We start from the raw sequence: 22,279 nt of genomic DNA on the forward strand, positions 1-22,279 counted from the left end.
GGTATGGTCGTATGGGTAATATTTTGTCACAAAGCTGGACAAGTTAACCAATTTTTTTAACTAGTTAAAGTTAAGTTATCCTAAAATAAAAATGACTAAGCTAAGTTAAAGTTAGTTTTAAAAAGTTACTGAATTTGAGTAATTAAGCTAAGTTACAAATTTTCATGAAAATAATAACTAAGTTAAGTTACTTTTTTTTTTTAAATACCTTTAACTTACTAATAAATGTTATTTTATCTCATCGTAGGAGAATAACTAGTTTTGGTATAAAGTAAATCAATTTAATAACAAATGCACTGCAGACTATATTATTTTATAAATTATACAACTGTTTTAGATTATTGTTATAGCTGTACATACAGATCAAAATTATATATTTGCAGTATAATTTAAATATTAGTATTTATTTATTAAAAACAATTAAATAGTAGTTGAATCTTGAAATATGATTTTTTTCCATATGTTTCCATTAAAATACAAAAGAAATATTATAGAATAGAATATAGTATAATATAGTACCTATTTAATTATAAATATTCTACTCAAAAAATATAAATTAATCTACTGCTGCTAGTTCTGCTATAAAGCAAACTTGTGAAGTTAATAATTATTTTCAGTTTTAAATGTTGTATAATCTAAATGTTTCTTTTTTGAATTTGAAGGAAAATGTTTAAAATATTGATATAAAAAAGAAAATATTTACAGTTCACATAAAAATATAAAATATTAAAATGTTACTTCAAAAATATTTTTACAGTCCTAATCTCATAAGTTTATTAAAAGTAGCAATCAAACTATTAGAACTAATAGAAGTGTTCAAAATGACAAAATTACTTAATTAATTCTGGCGGTTCTCAGAAATATCAGAAATAACAATGAAAATAATATACAGTTCATAAATCATAAAAGGAAAATTTTTGTAAATAACTTTTTACAAATACCTTAGTTACTAATTAAGTTATTTTCTACATTCTATTTTTTTTTAACTAGTTAAGTTAAAAGTTATCAAAAAAGTAACTTTTAACTTTTTAACTAGTTACTGCCCAGCTTTGTATTTTGAGTGAAGTTAATTTTATGTTTAAACGCCTAGGCTATAACATATAATAATACATTTACTTACATTTCATCAAAAGTGTGTTCTATTTGAATTATAAGTGTTGCTACACAAGACAAATGTTTTGCTCTAGGAACTGAATTTTTTTTAGGCCTGGTATTATGATGACATCGGTACCTTTTCTGTAAAAACATTTTAATTAAATAAAAATATTCAAGTAATACTAATGTAATAATGTTAATGGAAACTTGCCTTAAAAACAACTGAATCTGGCTTTTTACAATTTGTGCTAAGGTATGTTGTTCTACATTTTCGTCTCATTTCCAACATCCAAGTGGTAACATCACAGACATCAAAATTCAAAATTTCAAACTTAGCAACAAATTTCCCATCACTTAAATTTTTCTTGGTTTATATATTATAATTATAACCATCAGGTATTTGTTCCTATTGTAAAAATATAGCTATTTTATAGATATTTAGTGAAGCTACAGAAAATGTTTTGTAATAATATAATTGATATTATATAATACCATTAATGCAATATCACTGCTTGTATATACCATTGCTTTTTTAGGTTCAGAAGGTTTTAAGTTTGCTGAAGGCTAAAATTTAAATTATTTTTAATTTTACTATTTTTCTTATTAAAATTAATACCACCACATTTACCTTGGGGCGTAATAAAATATTTGATTTAAGATTAAGACTCATATTAGAAGTCGGAGTTTCTGTAAATCCATGAACTGCTCTTAAATGTCGATTCAAGTTCTTTTTTTTGACATTCAAACAACAGTCTTGTTTTTCAAAAGATTCAATACATTCGGGTGCAGAAATAGGTGGCATAACTGCAATTTGATGCTTATTTTTTCTATGCCTTGACAGAGTATAACTATACTTAAAACTGACATCACACTCCTTACAAACAAACAACTAAACAATGGAAGTAAAAAATAAGATTTACCTTTTACCAATATTTCAATAATTATAATAATGTCATTAATCATTATTCAGAACAAGAATAAAAATATTCATTATCTTTTCTACAATATCCAAATCTTAACAAAGACATTTGACCCTTTTCACAAATTATAACATACTAATAAAATTTATAAAATAATATCATAGCAACTTGTAAAATTAATATATTTTTGCAAGATATTAATTAATAGTTTATATTTTGTTTTCTTGATTAAAAAAACATCGTTGAAGCATAAACAACTTAGATATTTTAACTATAGGTGTAGAAAAGTTAATTGAAAGACATTAAAAAAAAAAAACAAATCTATTGCACATTAAGTTTGTTTATTAGACATATATTTGTTAGTGACATAGGTATATTTATATCCTAAATGGTCAGTACCAAATCTAAGCATTACATTACATTACCGGTATTTTACTACATTTATATCATAGTCATAAGTATTTTTAAATCTTTAAATGTATTGACAGTAAATATTAATACTTGAAAATAATTATAAATATTAAATAAAAATTAAATTACAGTCATATGTTAATATTTCAAGATAAATAATCTAACATAAAACTAGAAAACATAAATAATACATAAGACTAGTATATACTGTTCAACTATAATCTTATCTGGTTTTGTTTTAAGTGATTTGCTGACTTAGAATCTTTTGAGAATATAATCTAGATAAAAACCATAAAATCAAAATTGTACATTAGTTATTTACACGTTATTTAGTAACATAAATTGTATATTTTAAATGGTTAATGAATAATGACACAGACAGTTTTAGCATGCAATCTTTATTAATAAGTAATAAGTTAAATAATAATACCTGTGATTTGTTGGCTAAGTCCATAATTAAATAAGTACTTAGTATGAATTAATTAAATTTCTGTTGTCATAGAACTTTCCGTGTAGGGTCCGCACTCCGCCTTATAAGTCATATCAATGTATCAGTAGCCACGCAAATGTGATTTGGCTTAAATAATGATAACGGCATATCGAGGAGCCACCGTGACACGATTTAAAATTACGCCCCCAGGCTGGCGGCGAGGTCGGCCAGCTGATCGCCCCTCCGGTCGTTGCGCGCCGAGCCCCACTCTTGCGACCAGGCGTTGAAGTCGCCGCAGATGACTAGGTGGGTCCGGCGGTCGCACTCGTTGGCGGACCGGTGGACGTCGTCTAGAAAGGCGGCAAAGTTTTCGGCGGTGTCGTTGCGAGAGTTGTAACAGCTGTACACTCTCAGGCCCCGTCCCTGTATCCAGGCGTAACCGCGACCGGTGCCGTAGGTTTCCGCGACGAAGTCGGCAGCCGCAGATAGGGCGACTGCGCAGGTGCCGTCGTCGCTGCGGACCCACCTGTCGTCGTTGGCGGGATGCCAGTTGGGTTCCGAAACGGCGAGGACGTGGGCTCCCCTCTCGGCCGACGTCTGCTGAAGGAGAACTTGGGCCGTGGAGCTCCGTTGGAGATTAATCTGGATTATGCGGATCATTTACGGCTCGCGGAGTTGATGGCTGCTAGAGCTGCCCGCCGGGCGGCGCAAGCACCGGAGCCGGGCTTGTGTGGTACGCGTGAGGCCTTCATGCGGTCGCAAGCGACGCACAGGTCCGCGCTTTCAGTGCATGTGGACTCGGTGTGTCCGGTCAGTCCGCATCTCCGGCAGGCGTGCGAGAGGTCGGGTCCGGTGCACTGCCGCGAGCTATGGCCGTAGCCATGGCAGCGGTAGCACTTTGCCGGCTCCGGTCTGCGCGGGCGAACGCGGCAATGCGTCCAGCCGACGCGGATAGACGTCAGGCTCCGGCTGATGCCGATGGGAACGGTGGCGGCTGTCCCGCGTGGCCCACAAGCCGGTTATCTTGACCTCGTCGGCCGCGAGGGATTGGCCGTCCGGCGTGCTTTTGAGAATCGCGGCGAGGACCTCTTCCATGGTGGTGACCTCATCGAGGTCGGTAATTTCTATTTCGGCGGTGTGCCGGAGCCTGGTGACCGTGGATCCTTTGATGCTTTCGGCCAGTTTGTACCGGATAGCTGCGGTGGCTGCCGTGGCCTTGGCGCCCTTCGTCAGCTCGACGAGCAGGTCACCATTGATCGTCTTCCTCATGGAAGTCACGTGAGTTCCGAGGCCTTCGAAATCTATTTCAGTGCCCCTGACTTGACGCAGGGTGTCTGCGTAGGTCCGGCCTTCGAGGACTTTGACGAGAACGGCCGCTGGTCGAGGGCGGGCCGATCTGGCAGGTCGCGTTGTGAGGGCGTTTGATTTCCTGGCGGGTCTCGCTACGAGTGTGAAGGGCTCGTCTTTGTCTTCTTCGCTTTCGGCTGCGGTCGGCGACGTCTGGTCTTCGCTGGGTGGTGTTGTAACGTGTCCGCTTCAGCACTCGAATTTGAATTAGAGGTATAATAATAAAGACACAAAAATTTACGTATACTCAAAGTGTTTTTATTAAAAGTAACAAACCTCTTGAATAGATGTATTCAAGAACGTACTCACGTCGTCTCCAGTAATCAACTCCCCTACTATCCCTATCGCTTTCCTATTTAAGCTAAACAGTATCATCTTGTAAATGTGATGACCGACAATTTCTAATGAGGTTCTAATCTTAGACATCACCTCTGAACTAAATACACGCTTTCCGTATATCTGGTATTCTTACAAAGTCAATGCATGTTAGATAATAGTACTTATACACAATAATATATACATATATATATATATAACAGTATTAATTTATATACTAATAATAATAATGATGATGAGGATTATTACATTCCTCCATCCCTAGAATGAAATTATATGTAAACAAAATAAAATTAAATATTACATTTTTTCTCTACTAAACTATTACAATATATAATTTCATACAATGGTTAATATAATAATTCTACCTTATTTCATACCTCAGTTACTTTGATGGTATCAAAATGTACGGGATCGTAATCACGTAACGGTGTCGGAGGTGGTGTTGTGTTAACACAATATTTTTTAAACAAAGCACAAATTATCATGAATATAAACAAAATTATAATGCTATAAAAACTATAAAATTTATAGTTATGATTTATATGTACTTCTCGTACTGATTGTTTCGTTAGTTGATAATCAATATCTCTATTTATGTCATCTAACGAACTAGATATAGAATTTAAATCATGTAGTTTTTCAATTTTCCCCATATTCCTAGACGTTAGTATTTTAAATGTAATATTCTGCTCTAAATTTTGCCCCCCTGTAATTATCTTAGTTTCTGGTATTATGTCCACTAATTTTGAGTTTTGAACCGTTGTAACTGGGTGTAATATATTTTGACTGGCATAACCTTTAGGCCCTCCGCACACGGTAAAACTGTTTTGCAACGAGAATCTCAAATCAGTTGCGCGAGCAACCGTTTGGCGATTTTGCTTGTCTAGCGTAATAGGAAACTGCACACTTGTCGACCAAAACCAAATCGGTTTGTAATCAGTTTCCAACTGGTCGCGTGCAACTGTGCTTGCAGGTCGAATTTCGGTTTCAGTTGCGTGATTGCATTGTAATAAATGATTATATTATAATTTATTACTTAAAATGTATTAAAATTATTATTTTATTATTATAATTATTATATAATACCTGAATATTATATTTTGATAAATTGATAATTCATTCACAATGAATGAGCAGTTGGCAAACATTAAATTTGTCGAGGAGGTAGAAAAACACGAACTTTTATATAATTATAATCTTTCTGGATACTCAAGAAAAGACCTGACAGAAAAAGCATGGCACGAGATAGCAGCCAAAGTAAACATGACAGGTATGTAAAAAGTGTAATTAATATATTATGTACCTATATACATTTAATATACACGGATTATATTAAAAACAAGTCTTTTAAAGAAGGGCCAAATAAACGAATGCAGTATTTAGAATAATATTTCAATATGAATTATTACGTTTCAGCTGTTCTAAAAATAATATTTCCCTATACGAATTGTATTTATCTTTATCCAAGCTATATTAATAATAAAGTGTCTAAAAATACCATAAAAAAAATAACATGATATACTAGCTGTTTATGTACTATTGTACTACATTGTACTTTGATTTTATTTATAAATTATAATTATAAGTATAATTACATAATAATAATATAATAATAATCATGTTGTCGTATCATATCGTATCGTATTTCTTATTTCTGGTACAGTGTATTTCCATTGCCATGGTAGAGATGCACGAGGAGAAAGAAAATAATTAGATATATAATTTCTATTAGTATTCGCTGAAGATCTTTCATTTATTGTTACCTGTCTTGGTAATATTGTGTCTATACCTACTGCGGCTATTTCATGATCTTCTTGCGTGTCTGTGGGCCTATAGACGATACCCTCTCGTTTACGTACATAATTGTGTAGAATGCAAACCGCTTTAATAATGTCATTCACTGATTCTACTTTTCGACATCGTATGGGACCATTTAGTACTTGAAACTTTTCTGCCGCCATGCCAAAGGCGCATTCAATAGTTTTCCGTCCACGGCTTAACCTATAGTTGAATATTCTTTTAACATTGTCTAATGTCCTTTTGGAATAAGGTCTCAATAAATACTGCGATAACGGGAATGCTTCATCAGCTGCAAAGTAGTATGGAAATGGACTATTTGTCTCATCATATGTTAACGGAGAAGGTGAAGGGATGTCGAAACCTCCGTGGGTAATCCAATACTTCATTGCACTAGCTTTAAAAATGCCTCCATCACTGTTTCTTCCCGCGTATCCCGATTCTATCATCGTGAATAATCCATCTGCATCGCAGCATGCCATTAAAACGACAGAATGGTATGATTTATAGTTATAATTTTGTGAACCTGTGTTGGGAAATTTCTCTATTCGTACATGCTTCCCGTCCAGAGCTCCAATGCAGTTTGGGAGATTCCAAATTGACTCAAAACGATCGGCTATCAATTTCCAATGCTCTCTAGTTGGTACCGGCATATATATTTCATATAACGTGTCCCAGATTATTTTAGTTGTTTCGTGCACAATAGTTCCAACTGAAGTTTCCCCTCTTGCAAAGTATAATGAAAGAGACACAAATGTACATCCTGTAGCCAAGTATCTGTTAAAATATAAGTAAATATTATTACATCATTTATTACCTATATGAAACTGTGCAAACTGTGTAGTCACTGTGAATACTCGTAATTTAGTTAGGCGACCGGAGCGACTACCTAACCAGTAACCACGGCCTACCACACCAAATCCTAAGGGACAGTGAGTCCCAGTGGTCGACAGTGGTCAAAAATCCTACTTACACTACTCATTTACGAGATTCACTCGATAGCTACTAAACAGCACAACGAGTTCCTGGTTTTTTAGATTCTGAGTGAAACAATGAATGTATTGATTTTACAATGTGTGTTTTTTTTTTAATTTTTTAATTTTTTTTTATTTTTTTTTGTGTCTGTCATCACCTTTTAGGACAGTAAAAATGCTTCGATTTTCTTTAATAGTAACTTTTCTGATAGGAAAGTGAATCTAGTTGGTACTTTGGGGGGTCAAAAGTTAAAATTTCTCAATAGTTTTCACAAGCGCCCGGAAAAAACAAAGTAAAAATTAAGGAAAAACGGGAATTTTTACACAAAATTGATTTTTCACAAAATTGAATTTGGTTTTTGGTGTAACTTTAAAACAAATGACCGTAGATACTTGAAATTTTCACTGGTTGTTTATATTTGCATTTTCTATACACTATAACATTTTCAAAATATTTTGATTTATTTTGAACTGTTTAGGGACATTATCAGTTTTCAATTTTTTTAGTTTTTTTTTCAATAAATATCAATAAAGTTTTATCTGTTGGGCCAAAAAGTGTAAAAATTTAATACAAGGCTCCTGATATATTAATACAATATCAGTTGAAAAAAATTAAAAATACATAGGCACAATTTTTTTTTATTATCATTTAAAGATTGAATTTTGACAAATTTTATCAAATTTAAAATTGAATAATTATTTTGTAGTTAAAAATGTATAAACTGTTCAACTTTTATATCTAAGGACTGAAAATTTAAAACAAGATTTCACGTAAGTAGTTGATTCTGTTACCAAAAAATCTAAAAAATACAGAAGCACAGTTTATTTTTATAGTATTTTTAAGTTCAAATTTGGACGAAATTACATAATAAAAAACCTAGAATAATTAGGTATTTTAGTTATTTTGTCGTGAGTGTATAATATTATTCGTGGGTACTTGAAACTTCTAAAGTACACTATTATAATATATCTATGATAGTATCAGGGTTTGTAGTTGATCTATAACGCGTTATAAGTACCTAAAATGGATATTTTGATATGATTAATTTGGAATTTATTATAGGTCAATTTTTTTTTTAATACTATAGATAAGTATATATTATGTCTTATAACTAGACTGACATACCGTCTCCACTCAGAATCGTTTTTCTTATACAATGATATTATATCATTGAATTCAAATTTAATACCATCCATTATACAGTGACCCACTTGTAACCTACAGTACAGCAGAGCGACATCCACTTGCCCACCTTTTATTATATTTATTATTTATTATTTTTATTACTATGATTTTAGCTTCCGAGTGTAAAGAAAAATGGCGTAATCTTCGTACTGTTTTTACACGGAAAATGAAAACTCCGGCAAGTGGGTCTGGTAGAAATAAAAAAGCATACTATTTAGCAGATGCCATGCAGTTTTCTATCCCATTTATAAAAACGTTGGTTCCGCCGTCCACTGGTAATCTTCCGGAGAAACCCCAAGACGAAACGACTGATGAAACGATAGAAAATACAGAAATATGTGATGGTCTGACAAACTCATCGTACTCAGATCAGTCTTCAGAACTACAACCGCCACCACTTCCAACATCACCAACGTTAGAAGCACCATTCCTATCACCTTCCGCATCACCAGCATCACCAGTATTATCGCAACAAATTAACCATCCTGAAGAACAGTTCTCGTCTAGAAATAAGAAAAACCTGAAGTTCAAAAATAAATCGGCAGTGGAAGCAGATAATTGTGTGGCTGAATACTTTAAAGCTAAAAAGGCGAGATTGGAAGCAAATTTAGTTGCTAATTCTTACAACAGTGAAAACAAAGAAGCTCTCAAGATGTTTTTATTAAGTTTGATGCCTGAAGTTGAACATTTTAGTAAGGATCAGATTAAATTATTTAAACGAAAAATTTTCAGCGTTATAGATGAAATATCATCCCAATCATCGTCAACATACTCGTCGCCATCTACTACTTCATTTCCGTCAACATACACTTCGCAATCTACCACGTCGTATACATCTGGGAGTACACCATCAAATGCACTTGAGTATTACAGCAACTTTTCTGGGACAGTCGAAAACTACGATAAGGAGTGCGAGTCCAGTTTCACACCATTATAGTTATTTTAATAATCATTATTAATTTCTTAATTTAGTTATTTGTTGATATTATATTATTATTACGATTAAAATATAAAAAATTCAGAACCTTATAATTCAATAAAGACTAATAACACTTACCTCAGAGTTATCAATATTCTTTCTTCGGCAGACACACATTCTCTCATATTTGTGTTCATTTTATGTATATTAGGAGTAACCAACTTTAACAATTCCCGGTATGAATCTTTTGACATTCTGTAGAACGCTATAAACTTGGTATCAGTTTGATTAAGTTGTTCTGATGCTATAAACAGCCTGCATTTCATATTTTTCTCTATATATGGATGGGTCCAATATTTCCTTCGTACTAATTTTCGTTGTCTACGGTACTGATAGTAGTCAATTATATCATCTTCATCAGAACTACTCGACATATTGCAAAAGTTTAATGTTTAACTATAAAAAAACTTTGAAAAACTTTAAAAAAACGCACGTTCTTTCCCAACATCAATTTGCATACAACTGCATACACTGGTCGAAATTCGATCGAACTCGTGTGCGGAGTAATACATAAATTGATTGCAAACCAATTGCACAACAATCGCTCACGCAACTGATTTGAGATTCTCGTTGCAAAACAGTTTTACCGTGTGCGGAGGGCCTTACATTGTTCGTCAATACTTAACAAACCTGTTCCTACTAACTCTATAGTTTCAGATAACTCATCTACTCCACACGTTAATACTAAATTCTCTTTTCCTACTGTATAGAGCCACGTGTTCTTAAACTCTAATTTATGGAATATACTTCCATGTAATTCAAAATATAAATATTTACACATTTGTGTTTTCTCCTTTTGTTTCGTAAATAACGCCATTTCACAGTTAGTATTAGAATTCTTAGAATGTACGGGTTGTATGGCATAACAAATAAAGTAATTAAGTATTCGTTTACAAGTGTTTAATTGTTGTGGTGTAAAGGTCGTAAAATATTCATTCGAAGGACTTATCGCGATATAATCATAAGTGTTTTGTACGTACGCGAACTGTTTGTTTTTAATTTTAATCGGCATCGGAATTATATTATACAAATTGAAATTTTGTTGATCTATTAACGGTATCTTTATATTAAACATCAATAATTGATTTTTATATACTACACTGACTTCCGATAATTGATATAAATTATAAGGTTCAATATTGTCTAAATCAATCGGTAATGATCTACCTTTGGGTAATGATAATTTAATCTCCTTCATACTTTCCCGTAATGCCTCAATTGATAACACTCCCGAGTGTATTTGACCTGCCCGTGCCAAATTTATCATTTCTGAAATATAAATGGTCTCGAATGCATACTGACTTAGTAGTAAATTTAACAACAAATACGAATCATGTATTCGGGTTTTGTGATCTAACTCACTTGTTTTATTAATTACTTGATCTGATAAATTTCTTATATCTGCCATAAACTCGTTGATTTTATCTCGTAAGAACGTAGTATCCCTATAACTCTGTACAGATTGTTTAACTACTGCTTTAATGACTCTCGTCTGAGATTTTATAATATTTAACTCATTTTTTTCAGATTGTTGTAACTGTAATACATTATTCGTGTTTGTTTCTATGCAATTATCATCACGAATTCCGAACAAAATATTTGCTAAATTACCTACTCCATTAATTAATCCTCTCCTCCCCCTTTTAGAAGGATGTCCCAATGTTTCTAAAATGTTAGCCCTTTTTTTCAAAATTTCGTTGGTAAAATCGGTAAATACGGTTCTAAAATTTTGACAAATAATATTAGATTTTGATGGAATTAATTCGTTTTCAATGCAATATTGTTTCGTAGTGTCTAAATATGTGTCCAAAAATTTTCTCTCGTTCATTATAAATTGTTAAATTAACATAAGTCAAAAGTGTCCATTGTGTGTTTATGATCCTGACGGATCCTTTATTTTCAAAATAAAGTCCCGAGTGATTGCTCACGTGTGTAATATTGTATAATGCGTGTTGTGTTCCGTGTGTTGGTGTGTGTAAAACAGACAGACCTATGATAACCCTAAAACAATTTATAACTAGATTAGTACTTTGATTTCGATGTCAATTATTAAATTACACTTATTCTAATTTCTAAATTATTTATATATTTATTTACCTACTTAATAGCTCGTTATTTAATATTAGTTTTTTTTTCTAAGCACTTAATCAATTATTTCTTTAAATAACTGTAAATGATTCATATGAACGCGTATTACTTTATTATTTTTCATAATAGACACATTTACGGGTTCATGTACTTCTACTACTTCATACGGACCTATCCAATTTGGTTCTAACTTATTTTTCTTTTTCATATTTTTCATAAGTACCTTATCGCCTATCTCTAATTCAATTGGATTAATATGTTTGTCATAAATAGATTTCGATTTTATTTTTGCTTCAATTAAATGTTTTTTCGCCATCTGTCTCGCTTCCTGCATCCGTGTCCTCAAATCATTTACGTAATCACAATAACTGTACCCTGTCGAAGGTGGTTTCAAAAAACTAGAAGGAACAACTGGCTGAACACCAAACACTAACTCATATGGTGTAAACTTATGCGCTGTGTGAGGTGTCGTGTTATACATGTACATAGCATAACTCAACATTTTGCACCAATTTTCCGTTTTTTCATCACTTAAGTTCCTTAAGTACTCTTTTAAAGTCTTATGACTACGCTCTAAAGAACCGTTTGTCATCGGCAAATAAGCTGTTGTTTGCATTTTATTAATTTTTAATAATTTGCACATTTGTTTAAATAAGGACGATAAAAAATTTGAACCTTGGTCACTTAAAATATTTGTAGGAATTCCAAAATAACATACGAATTTTTCTACGAACGTTGTAGCGATTGTCGCCACGTCCGTATTTTTTAATGGATATGCCGCCGAAAATGTCGTTAAATCGTCCTGGAGCGTTAATATAATATATGTGTAACCCTGTATAGATTTAGGTAACGGTCCTACTATATATAAAGCTATTCTTTAAAAAGCTTTTGATGAAGTGGTTGTTATCAAGGGTTGTTTGCTCCTACGTTTTTCCTTATTTATCTGACATAATTTACAATTGCTAATAAATTTTTTAACCTCCTTTTTCATACCTTTCCATTGTACCCACTGTCGTAAACGTTTTACTGTTCTTGACACCCCCTGATGTCCCCCTATACATGTCATATGTTGTTCTGTAATTAGCGCTGTCTTTACTTCGTCCGATATCCTATAATCTCTATATATTTTAATTTTTATATTACTACCTTTAAAAATATACTGTAACATACTGTAACAACTATATCAAAATTTAAAGTACTCGTCATTTTCGGAATTGCTAGATTAATAATATTTTCTTTAACGCACACATTTTTTACGTTGATTAAGGTTTCATACATCGTTTTGTACGTTGGACTCTGATTACATGAATATTCGGTAAACGCGTATAAATATTTTCTATTATTATCGTTTATTACCGCAACCTCTTTAACCCCTGTATCCCCTGTACTTATTAATGCATTTTTCATATGTCCTAATTGAATTATATATTCTCGTAGTACATTAAATGATAAATTTAAATCCGCTGTTAATGTTAGTAGTATATCGTAATTGTTCGGTATGTCATTAATAGTCTCATTAGTTTCTTGTATATTGTTGTTAATATGTATATTATTGTCATTCATAAATTCTTCAAATGATATTATAGATTCACTTTTAATTACGCAGATCCGTGATAAGGCATCAGCGTTATTATGCTCTGAACCTGGTTTATAAATTATTTCATAGTCAAATTCCTGTAATAACATTCTCCACCGTGTTAATCTAGAATTCATATCCGAAACGTTGAATAACCATACTAATGGTCTATGATCCGTAATTATTTTAAATTTTTTTCCCCATAAATAAGGTCGAAAATGTTTTATCCCAAATACTATGCCTAAACATTCTTTTTCAATCGTAGAATAATTAATCTCACTTGAATTTAAAACCCTAGACGCGTATGCGATCGGTTTGTCATTACCTTTTTCTCCCTGTGAAAGTACACACCCTAACGCGTAATTTGAAGCATCAGTTGCTAATAAAAATTCTTTTTCGAAATCAGGGTACTGTAAAATTGGTACCTCTGTTAAAATCTTTTTAAGTTTTTCAAATGCATATTGATGTGCGTCCCCCCAAGCATATTTTGCGTCTTTTTTTAATAAACAAGTTAACGGTTTCGCGATTTTGGCGTATTCCGCAATAAAGCGCCTATAGTAACCTGTCAGACCTAAAAATGCTTTTACATCTGTAGTATTCTTGGGTATAGGTACATTCTTTACACATTCAATTTTGCCTTCATCAGGTTTTACCCCTTCTGCGGACAATCTGTGACCTAGATATACTTCTTTTCTTAAAAAGTGACATATTTGAGGTTGTAAACGTAAATTGTTTTCTCTTAGTTTTTCGAAAATTATTTGTAATTTTTTTATCATAGAATTTAATAAATTTGCACTAACAACTATGTCGTCCAAATATGCATACATATTAAGATCCTCACAACCTGACAATAATGCATACATCATTTCCGAAAAAACTGCTGGTGCCGTTTTTAAACCGAAAGGCATTTTCAGCCATTCCCAATGACCTGTAGAGGTCGAGAATGCTGTCTTATGAGTGTCCCCTGGATGTATAGAAATTTGATGATAGCCATTTGCAAAATCTTAGGTTGAAAAATACTTCGAATGTCCTAGTTTGTCTAAAATATCTGTTATTAACGGAAGTGGCCAAGAATTCCCTTCCGTAATCGCATTCAATTTCCTAAAATCTACACATAAACGAAACTTTTTTTCACCGTCGTCGCCCATTTTTTTTGGTACCAAAATCAACGGATGATTCCACGGTGAGTTACTTTTTTTAATTACTTCCTGTCTAACTAATTCTGCGACCTGTCTATTTATCTCTGTTTTTTGTTGTTCCGGTAATCTGTACTGACGAGTATTAATAGGCGGATGATTAGCAGGCGTTATAATTTTATGTGTTACTAAATCAGTTGCTATGACCTTATCGCCCTCTACGAAAAATATATCCGAATACTCGTAACATAAATCTGATAATGCTTTTAATTCTTCATTATTAAGATGATCAGTTTTTAATTTGTCGGTTATTAATTTAATTCTATCACTAAATTTCATCGGTTCCGATTTAATCCTGTTATTCGATTCAAAGTACAATATAGAGCTATTTTTTTCTTCGCTATCTAACCCCGATTCTGCCTCGATATTTTCTATATACAACTCCCAATCTATATCGTTTGCTTTTAACTGTGTTAATGATACGTAATTTTCTGAAATATTCATTATGTTTGCTTTAATTGTATTATTTTCACATAAAGACACCGAGTTTCCTAACCATACAGTACTATTTAGATTTTTTTTGTTTATTACTACCGAATCTCCGTTATTTATTTCTTCGTTTGTGACCGTTATTGTTAGTATATTGTTTGACCTAGGTGGTATGCTTATTACATTTTCTTTATTTTGAGTTTTATCGATTATTATTTCACCTTTTTTAAGATTAAGAGTTACGTCGTTTTTACTAAAAAATGGTATACCAAGAATTCCTGACATTGAACCTGGAAACTTATCTTGTACTACATGAAAGACTGTATCATAATAATTATAACTATTAATCGTTAAATTAATCTTACTAATGCCCAAGGTTTCAATAGAATTCTCGTTAATACCTATTAACGTGTTGTTTTTGTTTCTAACGGTACGCTATTTTTTACTGCTGATAACTTAATTATATTTAAATCCGCGCCTGTGTCAATTAAAAACATATTTTCTTTTTCTGTTAACGCTTCCGATTCAATTTTAATTTGATTATTTTTTAACGCAATTATTTCTTTATTTATTTCGTTTTTAACCATCATAATGGTATTATTTTTTATATCGCCTATCGTTTTTATTACTGCTGTTGTCGATGAGCCTACTCCATTTTTAACTTTTTGTTCGTTATTATATTTTAATTTACGGCAATCTTTAACTATGTGACCTGTCTTTTTACAATAATTACATGATAAAGAAGTATACGAACTACTACTACCACTATATTCTTTTTTTACTATTGACTCGTTTTTCGCGCTGTAGTTAGTATTACTCCTAGGTTTTTTACATTCTCTACTTAAATGACCGTAGCCTTCGCAATTAAAACACTTAGGTTTTGAAAAAGTAGAAGTATTAGATTTGTCAAATTTTGGCTTTAAATTTTCTAACGCCTGTTCCTCTTCTAACGCTGCCTTAATCATCTCTTCAAGACCACCTAATTTCATTGCCCTCAATACTGTTCTAATCTGAAAATATAGCCCGTCTACAAAAATGTTTTGTGCTTGCGTTGTCAATACCTTAGATATAGTTTTACTTTCCGTACTAGATTTATCCTTCGTCATTTCGTTAATTAATCTATAAAGAGCTAATTCTACTCTACCTGCATAGTCTTGGACTTTTTCGAATTTAGCCTGTGTAATCGAATTAAGTTGTTTTGATAAGTACGTCTCCGAAAAGTTGTTCCCAAAATTCGCTCTAAGGATTGTTATCAAATCTTTATAATTTGAAATTGTTTTATGCTGAGTGATACATAACGCTTTGCCGGATAAATTGCATAGTAACGCTTCTAACACGTCACCAACAATTGCCTCCTCAATATGTTTAAAAACGAACTCGTATTTTTTTTCGAACAGATTTAAATCCTGGGATGGTAATCCCGCAAATTCTGGCAACATCCTAATCGCGCTATCAAAACTTAATTTGCTCATTTTAATAAGTTCTATTTGTCCCGTTAAAATTGATAAATGTGACAAGTAATTTTCTCTTTGTTCCCCCTCTGCTACTCTACGAGATAAATTGAAAAACCACTCTAATTCTGTATCTAATATTGACATAAATAAAGTATTATATTACCATAAAAATTGCATGCTCTTTTTTTTTGAATTGATGTTGATTGTATTAGAATTTCTTTGTTGATTGTCATTGAATTTCTGTTGATTGAATTCGAATGTTCTGTTGATCGTAGTTGGATGTTCTGTTGATTGAAGTTGATTTATGTTGATTGTAGTTGAAGTTCTGTTAATTGAATTCGAATGTTCTGTTGATTGTAGTTGATTTTTGATAATTGTATTTGAAGTTCTGTTGATTGAATTCGAATGTTCTGTTGATTGTAGTTGATTTATGTTTATTGTAGTTGACCAAATAATTGTTGCTTGATTTCGTTTATTTCGGATTTAGATTGACGTTGTATTGTTCCAATTCAAATTGTAGCTTAAAACATTCGACACACCGCTGCCACCAAAATGTTGTAACGTGTCCGCTTCAGCACTCGAATTTGAATTAGAGGTATAATAATAAAGACACACAAATTTACGTATACTCAAAGTGTTTTTATTAAAAGTAACAAACGTCTTGAATAGATGTATTCAAGAACGTACTCAAGTCGTCTCCAGTAATCAACTCCCCTACTATCCCTATCGCTTTCCTATTTAAGCTAAACGGTATCACCTTGTAAATGTGATGACCGACAATTTCTAATGAGGTTCTAATCTTAGACATCACCTCTGAACTAAATACACGCTTTCCGTATATCTGGTATTCTTACAAAGTCAATGCATGTTAGATAATAGTACTTATACACAATAATATATACATATATATATATAACAGTATTAATTTATATACTAATAATAATAATGATGAGGATTATTACAGTGGTCGCTTTTGTCGGCCGATTTTATGCTTGACGGTAGTTGGCCTGGTGGGCTGGTTTTTGCAGCAAACTGGAAAAACGAACTCGCGTTGTGACCGGACTGTCACCGTGCACTTAACGCGCGATCCGGTTTTTGCGTTTTCGGTCGATAAGCCCGATTTGGCGAACTTTTTTGGAGCTGCGTAATTCGGTAGCGCTTTTTCCGGATCCCTTACAAAGCGCTGTCGGCTTTGCTCGGGCGACCGACTGCGGACCCGCTGAGTACACCAAAAGATGCGCACGGGCGGTGCGGATTTTTTGGTGTATCGAACGGGTGTGTGCGGTATTTGGTTTGGCGGTAGTGGCGAGAATAGAGTGGCCGTGCGGTCGGGCGGCCGGCCGCGGAGGACTTAGGTCGCCGTTAATCGCTCGGGTTTGATCCTACCTTTGCGCGCGATAGCTTTTTCGCTTAGTTGGGTGCGGCCGAAGCGATCAAGACATCAACCGCGAAGATCGGGCGAACTTTCAGTCGAACTTTTCGGCGGCGGATTTCGTTGAACTGATTTCACGATATCTCGGGCGCGGCTTGTCGGATTTTGACGCGCGATATATTGACGTGACGGCGGTGTCGAGACGAATCGATAGGTACCTGAATCGAGCGGATCGGTTAGATGTTTCCGGTGAAAACAAAAAACGCGAAGATGCGGAGGTGCGTATTGTCGGTTTCGTGGTCGGAGCAACCTATATGCAGTGGATATAACTTATAATTTAAATCCGTTATAATGTACAAATTAAACTTTGAAACTTGAAAGTTTGAAAATATAAAATTTTAAATATTTACTTTATGCATTATATGGCTTTTAAAGTTCTAAACTTCTAACTTCAAATTAAAAACATAACCTCAAATATATAACAGAAATTCAAATGGTAACTTCTGAAACCTAAATCTTTGTTAAAATTAATAATTTGTTATCAAATTTAACAAATCATGATTTATTCATAATTGATGATGTTATAAATTAGCAATTAGAATAACTGCTTAGTTTATAATTTACAGGTAGCAAGACTGTTGGTAGAGGATTTCTTAGGTAGAGTTGACGAAATAATTAGACTGGTTGAAAGTTTAAGTTGTTTATTGAATTCTTCTGCATAAAATATGTATAAGTCTAATTCAACTAAGTTGATATGTTGTCTTTCGCGAAGGTGCTCGTCTGTACTGTGGTGTCACACGTCTAGTCTACAGGCTGTTTCGGGTCTGGTTTTATAGGGCCTCCTGCTCTCCCACTTCCCCCTAGTCAATCGACTTATCTGTGGACTTCACAGGACGTTGTTTAATTAATCATTGATACATTCCCACGCCTGGTTATTCCAAGAATCGTGTCCTGTTATCGTATAAGCCGGGTTTACATTGGTAGAGTATTCGGTATAGTACGACGGTAGAGTGAGTACGACAGTAGAGTGAGTACTCTACCGTTTCTAGCATAATGTAAACACTCAGGAATAGTATAGGTAGAGTACTAAAGATAGTAATCGGTATAGTAGAGTAGTTAACCACTGTGGTAAAGTACACTCTACTTGCTTTTACCCCCACCATCGTTTTTACTGTACTCTACCACCACTCTACTGGTGTAAACAGTCTATTTTTGGTATAGTAAAGTAAAATATTGTTGATATCGCCTGAACCGGCACATGGATTATATTTATTTTTAAACTTTGTAAACATTTTTAATTTTGTTTAATGTTTTTAAACCTTATAATATAATACTATTCTACATTTCTGATCGTATTGTATTACATCATTTTACTTCATTATAAAAAAGGTTTTAATAATTTTTAAAAATGAAGTGGTCTGAAAGTGACACGATAGCGCTGGTGGAATTGTATGAAAAGCATGAGTGTATATGGAATATTGGTTCTAAAGATTATAGAAATAAATTAATGAGAGACGCTGCCTACGAAGATATCGTCAAGACACTTAAAAAAGATAATTTTGGCGTGACTGAATTGAAACAAAAAATAAAAAACTTAAGGTGTACTTACAACCAAGAACTATTAAAAATAAAAAAATCACAGAAGTCTGGTAGTGGTGTTGATGATCTATATGTTCCAAATATAAAATGGTTCAAATTGATGGATTCATTCATGAAAAATGTCAAGTCTGTGAAAATTGGTTGTACACAGGACAATGCAGAAAGTGGAGGTAAGTAATATTTATTTTATTGATATTACTTAACTGATTTTCCTCTTTAATTTGAGTTTAATTGTTAATGTAACTTGAAGTACAGTCAATTTTACAAATTATGACTATTTTACCAAAATATGCTGTTAAAACAACTAGTTTTAAAGTTTTCATTGAATTAAATAAGTATAAATATTTAGACATATTATAAATGTATAATATAACTAACAGTATTTAGTTATAGTTTTAAGAAGATGAATGTTAAAATATTGGAAATACTAAAATTTTTAGAAATGGTACCGTTAACCAGGCCAACATGGGGCAGTTTTGAAATTCTATTATAAATAACTTTAAGTTTAATTATTCTAGAGGTATTTTCAATATAACATTTTTTTTAGGTAAGGTTTGATTTATTAATTTCTGTTGCATTTAAACCATACAAATTATTCCTTCTATGTGTTTTTTTTATTTTTCTGCTTGCCCCATGTTGTACCGAATATTTTTTCAGATGGTATAATACATAATATAATTGAAAATTAAATTAATTAAACAGATACTATTAGTAAAAACAGTTAGTTATTTATTAATTAATTAGTTTAATTACTTACAATAAACCAATGCATTTTGGTACAATTTTTTCAAAATATTATAACATATTATAATATAATTAAACTAATTAAATTAACTAAACAGATACTATTAGTCTAGACTCTATACATATTTATTAGTATATATGCCTATATTGCCAAGGTACAGCTCCTTCATTTACAAAATAATTTTTCAAATTATCGCGTATTTTGTTGGCCAAGTCTGATGCTCTTCTTTCCCTATGACTTTCCAAATTTCGAAGCTCAATTATTTCCGTTCTCCAGCGACCTTCTCTCATTAAACCACTCGATATATCTTCTTCATCAATAGAGCCAGGTGGTAGGTATGTAGAGGAAGATTTTCGTAGAAAGTTATGAAGAGCGCACGCAGCTAGTACAAGTTTGTTCACTGTTTTTAAATTGCAATATATTTTTTTATCAAATACTCGAAATCTGCTAACCAAAATGCCAAAAGCATTTTCTACAATACGTCTTGCTCTGCTTAAGCGATAATTAAAAATTTTTTGAGGTACAGTTAGAGCTGTTCTGTAACATTTATATGGTTTCATCATATAATGTCGCAACGGAAATGCATCATCGGCTACAACGCAATATCCTAATGGAAGCAGATCTTTTTGCAAAAGTTGTCCAAGTTCACAATTTTGGAGAATACCACCGTCCGATGCTGACCCCTTGCTGCCGATTGATACATAAGTAAAACAATAGTTATGGTCAACCAGTGCCATCAACACTACACTGTTAGTCCCCTTATAGTTGTAATATTCACTTCCACAGTTAGGAGGTGCCATTATCAACACATGTTTGCCGTCAATTGCTCCGCAGCATTTAGGAAAATTCCATGTATCTTCAAAGCCTTTCGCAATGCTTTTCCATTCTTCATAAGTTTTTGGCATCTAAATATTTAATTATTATATTATTATTTGAATAATTACCATACAATGTAATACAACTGTGTACATTTATTTATTTTTGTTTTTTTAATTAACCAAGGTAACGAAGGAGGGCTGTTGGAAAATGTAACAGGTGAATACACAGAAATGTCTACAACGCCGGTGACAACAACTGTAGTTGCTGGAAACCCACAAGTGCCTACAACACCAACTGCAAAAACTCCAATAGTTACAAAAACATCAGCTAAAAAAAGGAAGCTACATCATTTTACAACAGCAATTACAGAATTGCGTAATATTCAAAATGATTTAAATAAAATGGATTCCACTGAAATAAGTGATAATGATGCTTTTGGCCAGTACGTTATTGCAGCACTTAATAAGTTGTCACCAAGGCAAGCTATTTTGGCTCAAAGTGATATACAGTCTCTTTTGACCAAGTATCGATTAGCAGAACAGTCTGGGTCAAACAGTTTTCATTCTACGTCACCACAATCTTTTTATGCAACTGATGAAGATACATCTACACAATACAATATAGCAACTGATCAAGATACATCTACACAATACAATATAGCAACTGATCAAGATACATCTACACAATACAATATAGCAACTGATCAAGATACATCTACCCAATACACTCTACTATCAGCCAACACAGGCAACAAACATGATGAAGATAACAGGGACAATATCATCGCAAAAGCCTGGTCATTGATTTAAATTTAATTTTCCCCAAATGGGATTTTTTTTTGTTTATCTAATTTTTCACTCCATAATGTTAAAATGTTTTGAACTTAAAAAGAATAAAAATCATTTTTATTGTAGTTGGTATTAGTTATAGTCTTAACATTGTCTCATTTTCAACTAATATAATATTGTAAATGTTCTATATTTTGTTAATATATAATAAAATATATTGTACCTATGTACGAAATAATTTTAAAGAAAAATACCTTAATATATTGTTCCAGGGCTTGATAAATGGCGTCACAAACTTCTGGTAAAAATTTAGATATTGCGGGAATTGACACTCTAAAGAAATGTTGTAGGGTTCGGTAACTATTACCAGTCGCTAAATAATTCAATGTTATTTGTAGCTTAATGGGCGCTGGTAGTGCATCTCGAAGAATAGTGTCCTGTTTTTGAATAGTTGGTGATACCAAATTCAATAATTGTTCAAAATTTTCATTTGTCATTCTTAAACACAGCCTGTACTCTTCTGGATCCTCTAAAGCTAGTTCAGTAAGAAGATTTTCTGATGCACCAAGTACTGTTCTTCTTTTTATCCACTCTCGAACCCAAATTCGTTTTTCTTCATTACTCTCATCAATGAATTCTAAAATATCGTTTACTAACGCAGTTGTAACCACTCGAAGGCATTTCTTTAATAATTTTCGACAATGACGACGACGTACGATATCCATATTTGTTTAT

The 22,279-nt window shown here is 32.8% G+C and overlaps 3 protein-coding genes across 3 annotated transcripts; 1 reads left to right on the plus strand and 2 right to left on the minus strand.

The window, feature by feature from the left end:
- Positions 1–6,158: 6,158 nt before the first annotated feature.
- LOC132944186 (uncharacterized) lies at positions 6,159–6,992 on the minus strand. The gene has a single exon (XM_061013415.1). It carries the CDS (start codon positions 6,990–6,992, stop codon positions 6,159–6,161), a length of 834 nt encoding a protein of 277 aa, XP_060869398.1.
- An 11,679-nt stretch (positions 6,993–18,671) lies between these two features.
- LOC132946948 (uncharacterized) lies at positions 18,672–19,507 on the plus strand. The gene has a single exon (XM_061017073.1). The coding sequence runs from the start codon at positions 19,002–19,004 to the stop codon at positions 19,368–19,370; it is 369 nt and encodes a 122-aa protein (XP_060873056.1). The 5' UTR covers positions 18,672–19,001; the 3' UTR covers positions 19,371–19,507.
- Positions 19,508–20,065: 558 nt separating this feature from the next.
- LOC132944207 (uncharacterized) lies at positions 20,066–22,269 on the minus strand. The gene is made up of 2 exons (XM_061013438.1): positions 21,799–22,269; positions 20,066–20,842 (listed from the first exon to the last, which is right to left on the minus strand). Exons 1-2 carry the CDS (start codon positions 22,267–22,269, stop codon positions 20,066–20,068), a joined length of 1,248 nt encoding a protein of 415 aa, XP_060869421.1.
- Positions 22,270–22,279: the final 10 nt, after the last annotated feature.

Source organism: Metopolophium dirhodum, chromosome 1, assembly GCF_019925205.1.
Source record: "Metopolophium dirhodum isolate CAU chromosome 1, ASM1992520v1, whole genome shotgun sequence".
Lineage (NCBI taxonomy): Eukaryota > Metazoa > Arthropoda > Insecta > Hemiptera > Aphididae > Metopolophium > Metopolophium dirhodum.

Excerpts from the sequence above, each read along its gene's own strand:
- LOC132944207 (XM_061013438.1), bottom strand. The coding sequence starts at position 22,269 with ATGGATATCGTACGTCGTCGTCATTGTCGAAAATTATTAAAGAAATGC. Across the intron at positions 20,843-21,798 it reads CCCTGGAACAATATATTAAG|ATGCCAAAAACTTATGAAGA; the intron begins GTATTTTTCTTT and ends TTAAATATTTAG.
- LOC132946948 (XM_061017073.1), top strand. The coding sequence starts at position 19,002 with ATGAAGTGGTCTGAAAGTGACACGATAGCGCTGGTGGAATTGTATGAA.
- LOC132944186 (XM_061013415.1), bottom strand. The coding sequence starts at position 6,992 with ATGCCGGTACCAACTAGAGAGCATTGGAAATTGATAGCCGATCGTTTT.